This window comes from Neomonachus schauinslandi, chromosome 16, assembly GCF_002201575.2.
Source record: "Neomonachus schauinslandi chromosome 16, ASM220157v2, whole genome shotgun sequence".
Classification (NCBI taxonomy): Eukaryota; Metazoa; Chordata; class Mammalia; order Carnivora; family Phocidae; genus Neomonachus; species Neomonachus schauinslandi.
This window is the reverse complement of record NC_058418.1, coordinates 41438329-41447858: the sequence shown is the minus strand read 5'-3', so window position 1 is coordinate 41447858 and position 9530 is coordinate 41438329. Positions and strand designations below refer to the sequence as shown.

Genomic DNA, 9530 nt, shown 5'->3' with positions numbered 1-9530 from the left:
TGAGGAGAGACTGCATGTAGGGGTGTACAGGAACCTTTGCAGAGCATTAGGCAAGACAGGAAAGAGGGGGCTCCTGTTCATTCTTTATTCAAAAGATGTGTTGGGGGGGAGGGACTGAGAATACCAAGGTGGCAAGACCAAAAGCGTACTGTCCTTGTGAAGTCCACAGTCTAGTGGGCATGAAAAACGTTAATCAAAGATTCCCACCAACACATGTCTCCCTACAGAGGGTACTGTGAAGGGAAAGTGCCTAAGAAGAACCCAATCCAGAGGAGGGTGAGGTGGGGTGGATGGATGTGAGTCTGAGAAGTCTTCTGGGGAGGAAGTGGTACTCCAGGGTGAGACCTCCCCTAATACCAAGGAGTTTGGTTAGTCAGAGTGAGGGCAGAGGGTAGAAAGGCATTCTGTCAGAGCGAACAGCAGGTAATGTGCAGTAAGGCTCTGAGTTTGGGGAAGTGAAAGAGGCCAGAAGACTGAGGCTGGGGAGGTTGGAGGGTCCAGATGGAGCAGGGCCTTGTGGGCCAAGAGAAGAGCATGGGCTTTCTCTTCAGAAGAGGTGGCTCTACCATGAGCAGTGGGAGAGAACAGGGAGTCCATTTGGAAGGCTGCTACTGTGGACAGCTGAAGGCGGCGTGAAGGACGGGAGGTCAAGTCGACAGGCTCTGGCCGGATGACTGTGGGGTAAGAGGCAGAGTGGTGGTCACCTTGGAGGTCCTCCTGCAGGACCCAGAGACTCTGATTCCTCATTCCATCCCAGAGCTGAGGCCAGGAGGAGGCAGCAGTCAGAGAGATACCACTAATTCTTCACTAATGTTCTAAAGTTCTCTGAGCCATAAAAGAGAGGGAGAAAAAGGAGACAGACAAGTCAGATGAGCTCTGGGGTTTTCTGATAGAGAAATAACTGAAAGGATAGCCTAGAAAGATAAAGATGTTAAAGTAAAGCCAATATGGATAAGTTATCTGAAGCAGTGGAGTAGAAAGTGAAAGAAAAAAGTTAAGAGCAAATAAGTAAACGACTTGGTAAAGGAACCCCCAGGTCGTGAAACAGTAAAAGAGAAAATTAAGATAAAAGAACTTGACTAAAGAACCCAATGTAGTGTCCCAAAGGGACCAACGGGGCGGCCGAGGGGGATGGGTACCCTTCCCGCCAGGGAGGCAGCAGCTTTTGGAAGGGGCATGAAATCTCCAGCCTCCTCCAACAGGGAGAAACTGCAGTGAGGGGCGCGGGGTAGGGACGGCATCTTCGCGGGGTTCGGTTTACAGAGACGTGGGAGACAGAGATGATGGGAATGGGGTGGGGATACCCAGGAATGGCGGGAGGCTCTGGGTAGGACTGGGATGGCCTGTGCGCTCCTGCTCCGATCCTGCCTACTCTTTCCCGTCCTGAGTAACAGAACTGTCTACTGGGCGCCTGCTAGGCACAGAGCGCAGAGCCAGTGCACCCCGCGCCCCATCTCGTGGAGCGCATTTCCCCGTTTTACAAGTATCGCATCTGAGGCTCAGAGAGGGCGGTCCCTCAACCAAGGTCACACAGAAATCGGGCTCTCCGCAGGGCGTGGAGCCGCTAGTAGCACTGTCTGGCTGGGGGGAGGTTGGCGGGGGGTTCACTTCGCCTAGGCCCCCCTCGGGGAGGAGCTGGCCCGAGCCCCTCCTGCTCCCCCGCCCCCGAGGGGCGGCCCGGGGGGCGGGCGGAGGAAGTGAGCACAGCGGGGAGGAATGCGAGCGGGCGGGGCGCGGCGGCCCGGGGCGGCGGGGACAGCCGGGGCCGGCAGCCGGGGCGGCGGGGCCGAGCGCGGGCGATGCCTCACTTCACCGTGGTGCCGGTGGACGGGCCGAGGCGCGGCGACTATGACAACCTCGAGGGTCTCAGTTGGGTGGACTACGGGGAGCGCGCGGAGCGGGAGGACTCGGACGGTGAGGGCGCTCCCGGTGGGGGCCTTGGCGCGGGGGGTGGGCGGGGGAGCGGGCCACGCTTGGCCGGCGCTCGCATAGACACCCGAACCATGCGAGCACACGTCGATGCGGGCCCAACTTTTCTTAGTCTGCGCCGCTGCCACCTCCCTCGCTCCGGGCGCGCAGACACTATTTTCCTGGGCCCCCGGCGCCCGCGGCTGGGCCGCCCTCCCCACCCCAGCTCCTCCCTTGCGGGCCGCAGGCGGGAGCTGCGGACGTGGCCGACGAAGGAGGCCAGGCCGGCGGGGCCGCCCAGATCGAGAATAGCGCCGAGCACCCGTCTCTGGCCCTCCCCGCCTGGGAGCACAGCCGCATCCCGGACCCCAGTCCCAACACCTTCTGTGAACCTCTCCTAGCCTACTCTCGTCCCGCCTACCCATTTGCGCTTCAGCGACTCTGCCCCTGAGACTACCCTCTCTCCTCTCCCCCCACCCCCCAGCTGCGTGTAGCCAGGAAAGAAGGTTGTGCCTGCCTGAGGGGGTCTCTGGGTAACTGCCTGTGAGTGCACTCCAGCTGATTCCACCTTAGAGCTGTAGGTACAGTGGGCATCTGTGGAGCGCTCCACAGAAGCAGGCTTGTCTAGGCGCTTCACATGAATTAACTCGTTTAATCCTCCCAGTTTCGCCCATGGGATAGGTCCTGTTATTCATGCTGAGGAAGGAGTGAACTGAGTGGAGCAGTTATTAAATTTGCCCCAGGGGATTCAAACCCAGGCTTGGAAACTCCAGCACCCTAACCTTCAACCTAGGTGTTAGAACTGCGCCTGAAGGTGGTCCCTCCTCCCTTCTCCCAGGTTCCTGCCTCTCCCAACCCCTTTCTCCATCTCCCACCCCAGGGGAGGGGTGGGGAGCTGTCCTTACTAGGACTCTCTTAGAAAACATGTCTGTACAAATAGCATATGTGTGCTTGTGCAAGTGTCAAGTTGTATCACACCTGACTGCTGTGTGTGAAGATGCCACAGGACAGTGGTGTGGGCTGCTAGACATCAGTGGTCAGCAAGAGCCAGTGTCCCCTGACTCCCTGTTAGCCCGGGGAGGCTCTTTTACAGAGGCTGGGCGGGGCTGCATCCCCAGGATCCACCTGGACCAGTGGGCAAGCAGAGCTGAGCCTAGCCTCTGGCCCCGCCTTGGCCTCTCAGGGTGCCTGGAGGGACCTGGAGCCACATTGGCTGAGTCCTGCCAGGTCCCTCCAAGCTGAGACAGCTCCTCCCACTACCCCCCCCCCCCTTCTCCTCTTGCTCCTTTTCAGCCAGAACTTGGCTGTGTCTGCAGTATGGGGGACGCTCTGCGCCCTGGTGAGTGATTATGATCCTTCTTGGTGGGGACTGCAAAGGGTGAGGGAGCACAAAAACAGCCTCAGGTCCATCTCATGGGGCCACTCCAGCCTGGTACCTGAATCTCTCAAGGCCCATACTTATGCTCCAAGGGGTATAGATGGGCCTCTCATCCAGCCCAATATGGCCTGTGGGCAGGGGGTAGGAAGGTTCTAGAAGGGTACCCCTGGCAGATGCTTGTGAGCACAGGGATGAGGACTCTCACCTGTTTCCCCAGTTGTAGCTGGTGTGTTCATAGCTGCTAGCAAGAACACACAGATATGTGTACCTCACACGTAGTCCCCAGGATTATGCCATGCTCTGGTTCACTGGGGGTCTCAGGTTGGTATCTGAGTAGCTCTGGCCTGGCAGGCATGTCCAGACCTGCCCTGGAATTTTTGGAATAGCGGAGGGCAGTACAGACATCCAGGCACTGCTCAGGTCTCCCCACCTCCTCACAGTTCCACGACAGCTGTCCTTAAACGAATCTTTGGGGAAATCCAGGGAATGACTGCTGGGTGTCTGGTACCAGATTGTTCCTTTTCTGACGCATCTGGGTTGTTGGAAGAGTGGGTGTTACTATCTCTACTTCATAGAAGAGGAAACGAAAGCAGCACAGAGAGGGTAAGCAGGTTGCCCTGGGTCACAGAGAGGGAGGGTCTGGAATTCAAGCTGGGCTGCCAGCCATATGAGCACCAAGAACCTTGGGTATGTGCACCCTGGGCTAACTGCAAACCCCAGCCACTCTCTAGTTAAAGGCTTGTACTGCATCCTGAGGTGCATCCCAGGATGAACCAGGGCCCAGAAGAGTAGGAGTAGGAAACCTGCAGCTTAGCTCCCACCTGATTCTGGTGGATCCTGGGACCCAGATTTGGCCCCTCTCACTGGGTGCCCTTGTCTCTGAATCTCTCTGAGCCTCACTTTCCTTGTTACTAAAAGGGAATAAATGGTATCTACTGGAGTGCTGCTGACTAAAGGCAACCCTTGGATGGGCTCTCAGCCACTCTGGAGTCATGGCCAAAGGGACAAGGATTGGGTGGGTTTTGGAGGACTATTCACAGGCATTTGGCGGGGGGGGGGGGGGAACGGCTGCTATGTGCTCAACTCTGCATTTTCTGGATACCAGTGCAGTCTCCTCACAGAGACAGGCAACAATGGTGGGGCAGGCTGCAGTGCATGAGCTTAGCACAATTTATAATTTATTTCTAGCCTACTTCCACAAGAGTCAGAAGAGATAAATGTAACAAAAGTATCTCCCCAAAGCACTGTCACAGTCAGAAAGATCATAACCATAAAGAGGAAGAGGGTAAGGACTCTGAGATGAGACCGATGGTGACTGTATCTAAGGAGTAAATTTAGCTTGGAGATTCCTGGCAGCCAAGGCAGGAAGGGAAATAAGATGAGCTCTGCAGTTGCCATTTTCTGACAAAATGAAGCATCTGACTTATTCGGGAGAGACACTTTTTTTTTTGGTCACAAAATCCAAGAGTACTTTTCTGAAGCTTCTCACTGAAGGGCCGTTAATGTAACGAGCAGTGTTACTGGGTTTTCTGATTTTTCTTATAGCTTCTTATCCTGATCCTGAACAAGTATCAAGGGTACAGCAAATGTCATAGGGTGTCTGAGGAGCCAAATGACCCCGTGAGGCTTTAATATGACTCAGTGGTCTGGCTTGACCTCTTGCTTGCTGTCTTTGTCCACTGTGCTGTTGGCATTGACCTGCACACAATCGTGTAGCTCACGGGACTGAGCTGCTTGGCTCCCTTGGCTCACTTAGCTAGTCCAGGTTCCTAGATGAGGTGATATATCCCTTTCACATGCTGTGGGAATGAAGAGCTGACTTTGCCCCCAAAATTTTCTTCAACACACTTTACCTGTCAGTCTCTGGGCAATGAGGAATCCACAGTGCGGCACCTACTGAGTGTTGTTGGCTCAGGGAAGGCAAGTTAAATCTTACACCGATGGCAAGAGAATGTATCAGATGGAGGATGCATCATTCAGCATTTTTAGCTGCAAACAAGAGAAATGAATTGTGGGTTATTTAACCAGAGAGGGTTGGCAGATATCTCTCACAAAATCAGGCTTGGCCAGTGCATGGCTGGAATACTCCACTAGTCTGGATCGGTGATGACAATAATGTTGCCACGTTTTTGCCATCCAACACCAAATGGCTTTTGTGAACCAAGATGATAGCATTCCATTTGCTATGAGGCCTCCAGCCACTCCTGCAGCTGCCATACTGTCTAGAGGGGGACAGAAGCACTTAATGATTAGAAAAGGAGTACCTGGGTGTCCTCTCCCTGCTCGATGGAAAACTGGGAATGTACCCCACAGAGACTGACAAAGGATAAAGTTTGGGAAACGGGAGTATTTGAATGCTGAGAAACCAGAAAAAGCAGCTGAGCTTTGAGTCGAGGCAGGCCTATTAAACAAGGCGCATCTGGCTCCTTTACGCGAGGTTTACTTGGAGCGGAGACACTCACCAGCCCGGAGGGTAGGTAGGTGTAGCCTGGTATGGGCCTCGCACCTAATCTGGGACAAGCTGCTGGAACCTGAGGCAGGGAGACCAACGGGGCTCCCGCCAGTAGTCCCTGCTTAGTCCACCACCCACCTGGCCCGGCTCTCTCGTAGGGCTTTCTCAGGCGTTCCTACGTGGCTCCTTGCACCACTTCCGCCTTCTGAACAGCCCTTCTTGCCCCTCCTCCCAGCATGCCCCGGGCTGCCCTCCAGGCGGCCCCCGCGCAGTGCGTGGTGGGATAGCGAGCAGGGGGCCAGCTGGCCATGGCCGCAGAAGGCCCCCTGTGTGGCTTCATATATCTGGAGGGCAGAGCCCAGTCGGCCCCTGAGGACGCTGAGCCCTTGGCGCCCAGCACGCTGGGTATTGCAGATGGCCCTGGGAAATGGGAGTCGGGGGTGCGGGGCTGGGATGGTCTGAGGGCCGGCCAGGACTTGGCCACGCCCCTCCCGTCAGGCCCCGCCCCTCAGCGTTAACACGTGGTGGAGCCAGTGTGTCTGGGGCCTTCACACAGGTGCCCTGGAGGAAGTGATGGGCTGGCTTTTGGTCATTGGTCACTCTGCTAATTTTGGCTCTTCATGGAGACTGGCAGAGTATGATGGGGAAACTGAGTCCCAGCCTGGTACACTGGCCCCTAAAGTGCTCCACAGAGATGTGTTTTGTGGGCTGGCTTGTTGGGCTGGGGTGCAGGCAGGCTGGGGGCTCGGGAGGCAGCCCCTGACTGGGATTTTGTCCCTCTCTCTCCATAGGACATGGCAACCACAGAGAGAGCAGCCCTTTCCTTTGTCCCTTGGAGGCTTCCAGAGGAAGTGACTACTACGACAGGAACCTGGCACTGTTTGAGGTAGCTGAGGAGCCATTCTGGGCCACAGGTGTGGCAGGCAGGTGGGAGTGGGGGGCAGGGGCCCTTCAGGACTCAAGCTTTAGCTAAGCAGGCAGTCTGGACGGTTGTGTTACCTATGTTTCAGCTCCTCCTTCAGTCTGTTTCCCTTGGCCCTTTGAACTGAAACTGCTTTCCCAGAGGCCACTCACAACCCCACACCACCCACTTTAGGGGTATGTACTTTTGATTTCCATGTAGCCTCCCAGCCAGGTGACCACTTGTCAGGATTTCTCACCTCGGGATTTCCTTTTTTCCCTTTACTCATAGGACTTTTCATTCTTCCCTCTCCTGTGAACTTTTCCTTGTCCTCCCTGGTTGGCTCTTCTAACTCTGTCCTCATGTTTACAGTCTTGGTCCTTCTTACTGGATCTACTTTCTCTCTCCACATCTGCAGCCTTAGTGGGCACCTCTCTGCAAACATTGCCAATATTGTGCCCCTGAACTTGAATTTTATCCTTTTCAGACTCAAGCTCAGAAGTTGGATCTGGATTTAAGGCATGGTTTAGGCCTCTTAACGCTGACTCACACGTTCAGCTGTCCCTTGGAATATCATGGGCTCCTCCGTCTCCACATGCCCCAAAAGACCTGCATCTTCACTTCTCACTTCAAACCAGTTTCTCCTTGTGTGTAGGGTCAGAAGGGAGATGACAGACAGGGAAAGACTAAATGGGCAAGGGGCAGGTAGAGGGATGGTGCTGGGAAGGGTGCTGGAACAGGGAAGGCCTAGACTCAGGTGGGGGTTGGGGAGCCTGAGCCCTGGGAGGCCTCCTGACCTGGAAAAATGGCATGTTTCTGCAGCAAAGGCTTTGACCTGGCTCCACCTGAAGATGGGTAGGGGGCCAGGATCCTACCTTGGGGATTGAGGTGTGTTACAAAGCCTGGGGCCTGGGGAGAAGACCATCTGAGAGGCTCAGGGTTTGGGCAAATAAGAGAGACTTAACTTGTTCCAGACATCCTCTTTCAACTTCCTTGGTTCGCTGAGAGGGCTTTTTTGGTGGGAGAGTTGAGGGCAGAGGTGAGTCCCAGAAGTAGCCGGGCAGAACAGGCAGGATGAAGTGTGCCATTCGCCTGTCTGCCAGCTGTGCCTTGCCCTGCCCTCACCCCTGAGGCAGGTCGTTTTCGCAAATGGGCTGGTAGCGATTGTAGCCAAGATAAGGCAGAGAGAAGCAGTCACTGGGCTGGGCCTTTGAGTGGCGTGTGCTGGGGTGTGGTGCCCACACCTGCCCGGTAGGCTGGCTTGGGCTGCCCCACACAAGAGTGGGCTCAGGCCCAGGCCTGCCTGAGGGCTTGGCGAGGGGCCAGAGCAGGCGGCTGGCTACACATAAGTAGCCTGGCACCATCCAGGCCCATTGCCAGATTGCCCTGTGGCTCTGTTTACAGGAAGAGCTGGACATCCGCCCAAAGGTGTCATCTCTTCTGGGCAAGCTCGTCAGCTATACCAACCTCACACAGGGCGCCAAGGAACATGAGGAAGCTGAGAGTGGGGAGGGCACCCGCCGGAGAGCCGCCAAGGTGAGCTGGTCAGGGGCAGTAGGGGGGCCATTCCTAGGAGGACAGACTCAGCACCATGGAATTGGCAATTGTGAGCATCCCAGGGGATGTGGGTACCATGTATGGTGAGCATGGATCATCGATGGGCACTGAGTGCGTTGGGCTCAAGAAAGCTTCAAGCGAGGGGCTGAGGAGGAGCCTCTGAAGGGGGCAGAGGACTAGAAGGGGCAGAGGGCCAAGAAGACCCTCAGAAACGATAGTGAGAGTGACGGCTGCCTTTTCCCTGCCCTCTCTGTGTGCCAGGCATCGTGCTAGGCACTGGGCTTGGGTTCTCCCACGCCGTCTTCCCAACAAAGCTGTGAAACAGGCCCTACTTCCATCCTCGTTTTATGGACAAGGAAACTAAGTGTCAGAGGCATGAAGTAACTCGCCTAAGGCCACTCAGCTAGACAAGATGAGTGCGTACACTAGAAGACGGATTTGTGGATTCACTGTGGGATATATGATGTAGAGGGCCAGAACACTGGCATTCCATCAGGATGCATAAGGGTGTTACCTTGGGAATCAGGAACCTGGTTGTCCACGGGGGCTATGTAACCCAGTGACCAAAACCTGCCCCTCACTGTGTTGCTTCCACTGGCAGACCTCTCCAACAGCCCCTGGGTTCCTCAAATGCCAAGGTTGGGGGATGATTGGAACATAACACTGCCTCTTGGAGCGTCCCTATTCCTCTCCTAGCCCCATTCCTGGTCGCTATCCAGGCCTCTGGCCATCTAGCTGTCCTCTCTCATCGGGATGAGTTTACACATCCTTGCTCAGCTCCCCTATAGGAGGGGGCTCAAGTTTAACTGAAGGTTGGGGTTTTTTTCTACATTTTCAGTTTGGAGGCAAGGAGCCCTGCCTCTCCACCTACTGACTCCCTGAGGTTTGGGAAACAGCTGTGATTGATTGATTGATTGATTGATTTATAAAGATTTTATTTATTTGATAGCGAGAGAGGGAACACAAGCAGGGGGAGTGGGAGAAGGAGAAGCGGGCTTCCCGTGGAGCAGGGAGCCTGATGCGGGGCTGGATCCCAGGACCCCGGGATCATGACCTGAGCAGACGCTTAACGACTGAGCCACCCAGGCGCCCCAACAGCTGTGATTTAAAAGGAGCTTGAGGGCTGCCTGGGAGGCTCAGTCGGTTAACTGTCTGACTCTTGATTTCAGCTCGAGTCATGATCTCAGGGTCGTGGGGATGGAGCCAAGCGTCAGGCTCCGCCCTTGGCGTGGAGTCCGCTTCTCCCTCTGCTCCTCCCCCCCACTCTTGTGCGCATGCGCGGGCTCTCTCTCTCTCTCTCTCTCTCTCTCTCTCTCTCTCTCTCTCTCTCTCTC

General features: G+C 55.6%; 1 protein-coding gene across 8 annotated transcripts in view; it reads left to right on the top strand.

The window, feature by feature from the left end:
* Positions 1-1716: 1716 nt before the first annotated feature.
* Positions 1717-9530, top strand: part of SLC12A4 (solute carrier family 12 member 4) — a 22570-nt gene continuing 14756 nt past the window's right edge. For 2 of the 8 annotated variants that reach the window (XM_044922293.1, XM_021705744.2), the window contains exons 1-3: positions 1757-1914; positions 6530-6624; positions 8044-8175. In XM_044922293.1, coding sequence (XP_044778228.1) covers positions 1800-1914; positions 6530-6624; positions 8044-8175 — 342 coding nt within the window. In that variant the 5' untranslated portion in view covers positions 1757-1799. Of the gene's footprint in view, positions 1921-3225; positions 3248-6046; positions 6144-6529; positions 6625-8043; positions 8176-9530 lie in introns of those variants that run through there. The other 6 variants (XM_044922291.1, XM_044922289.1, XM_044922288.1 and 3 more) reach the window with 5 other exon arrangements.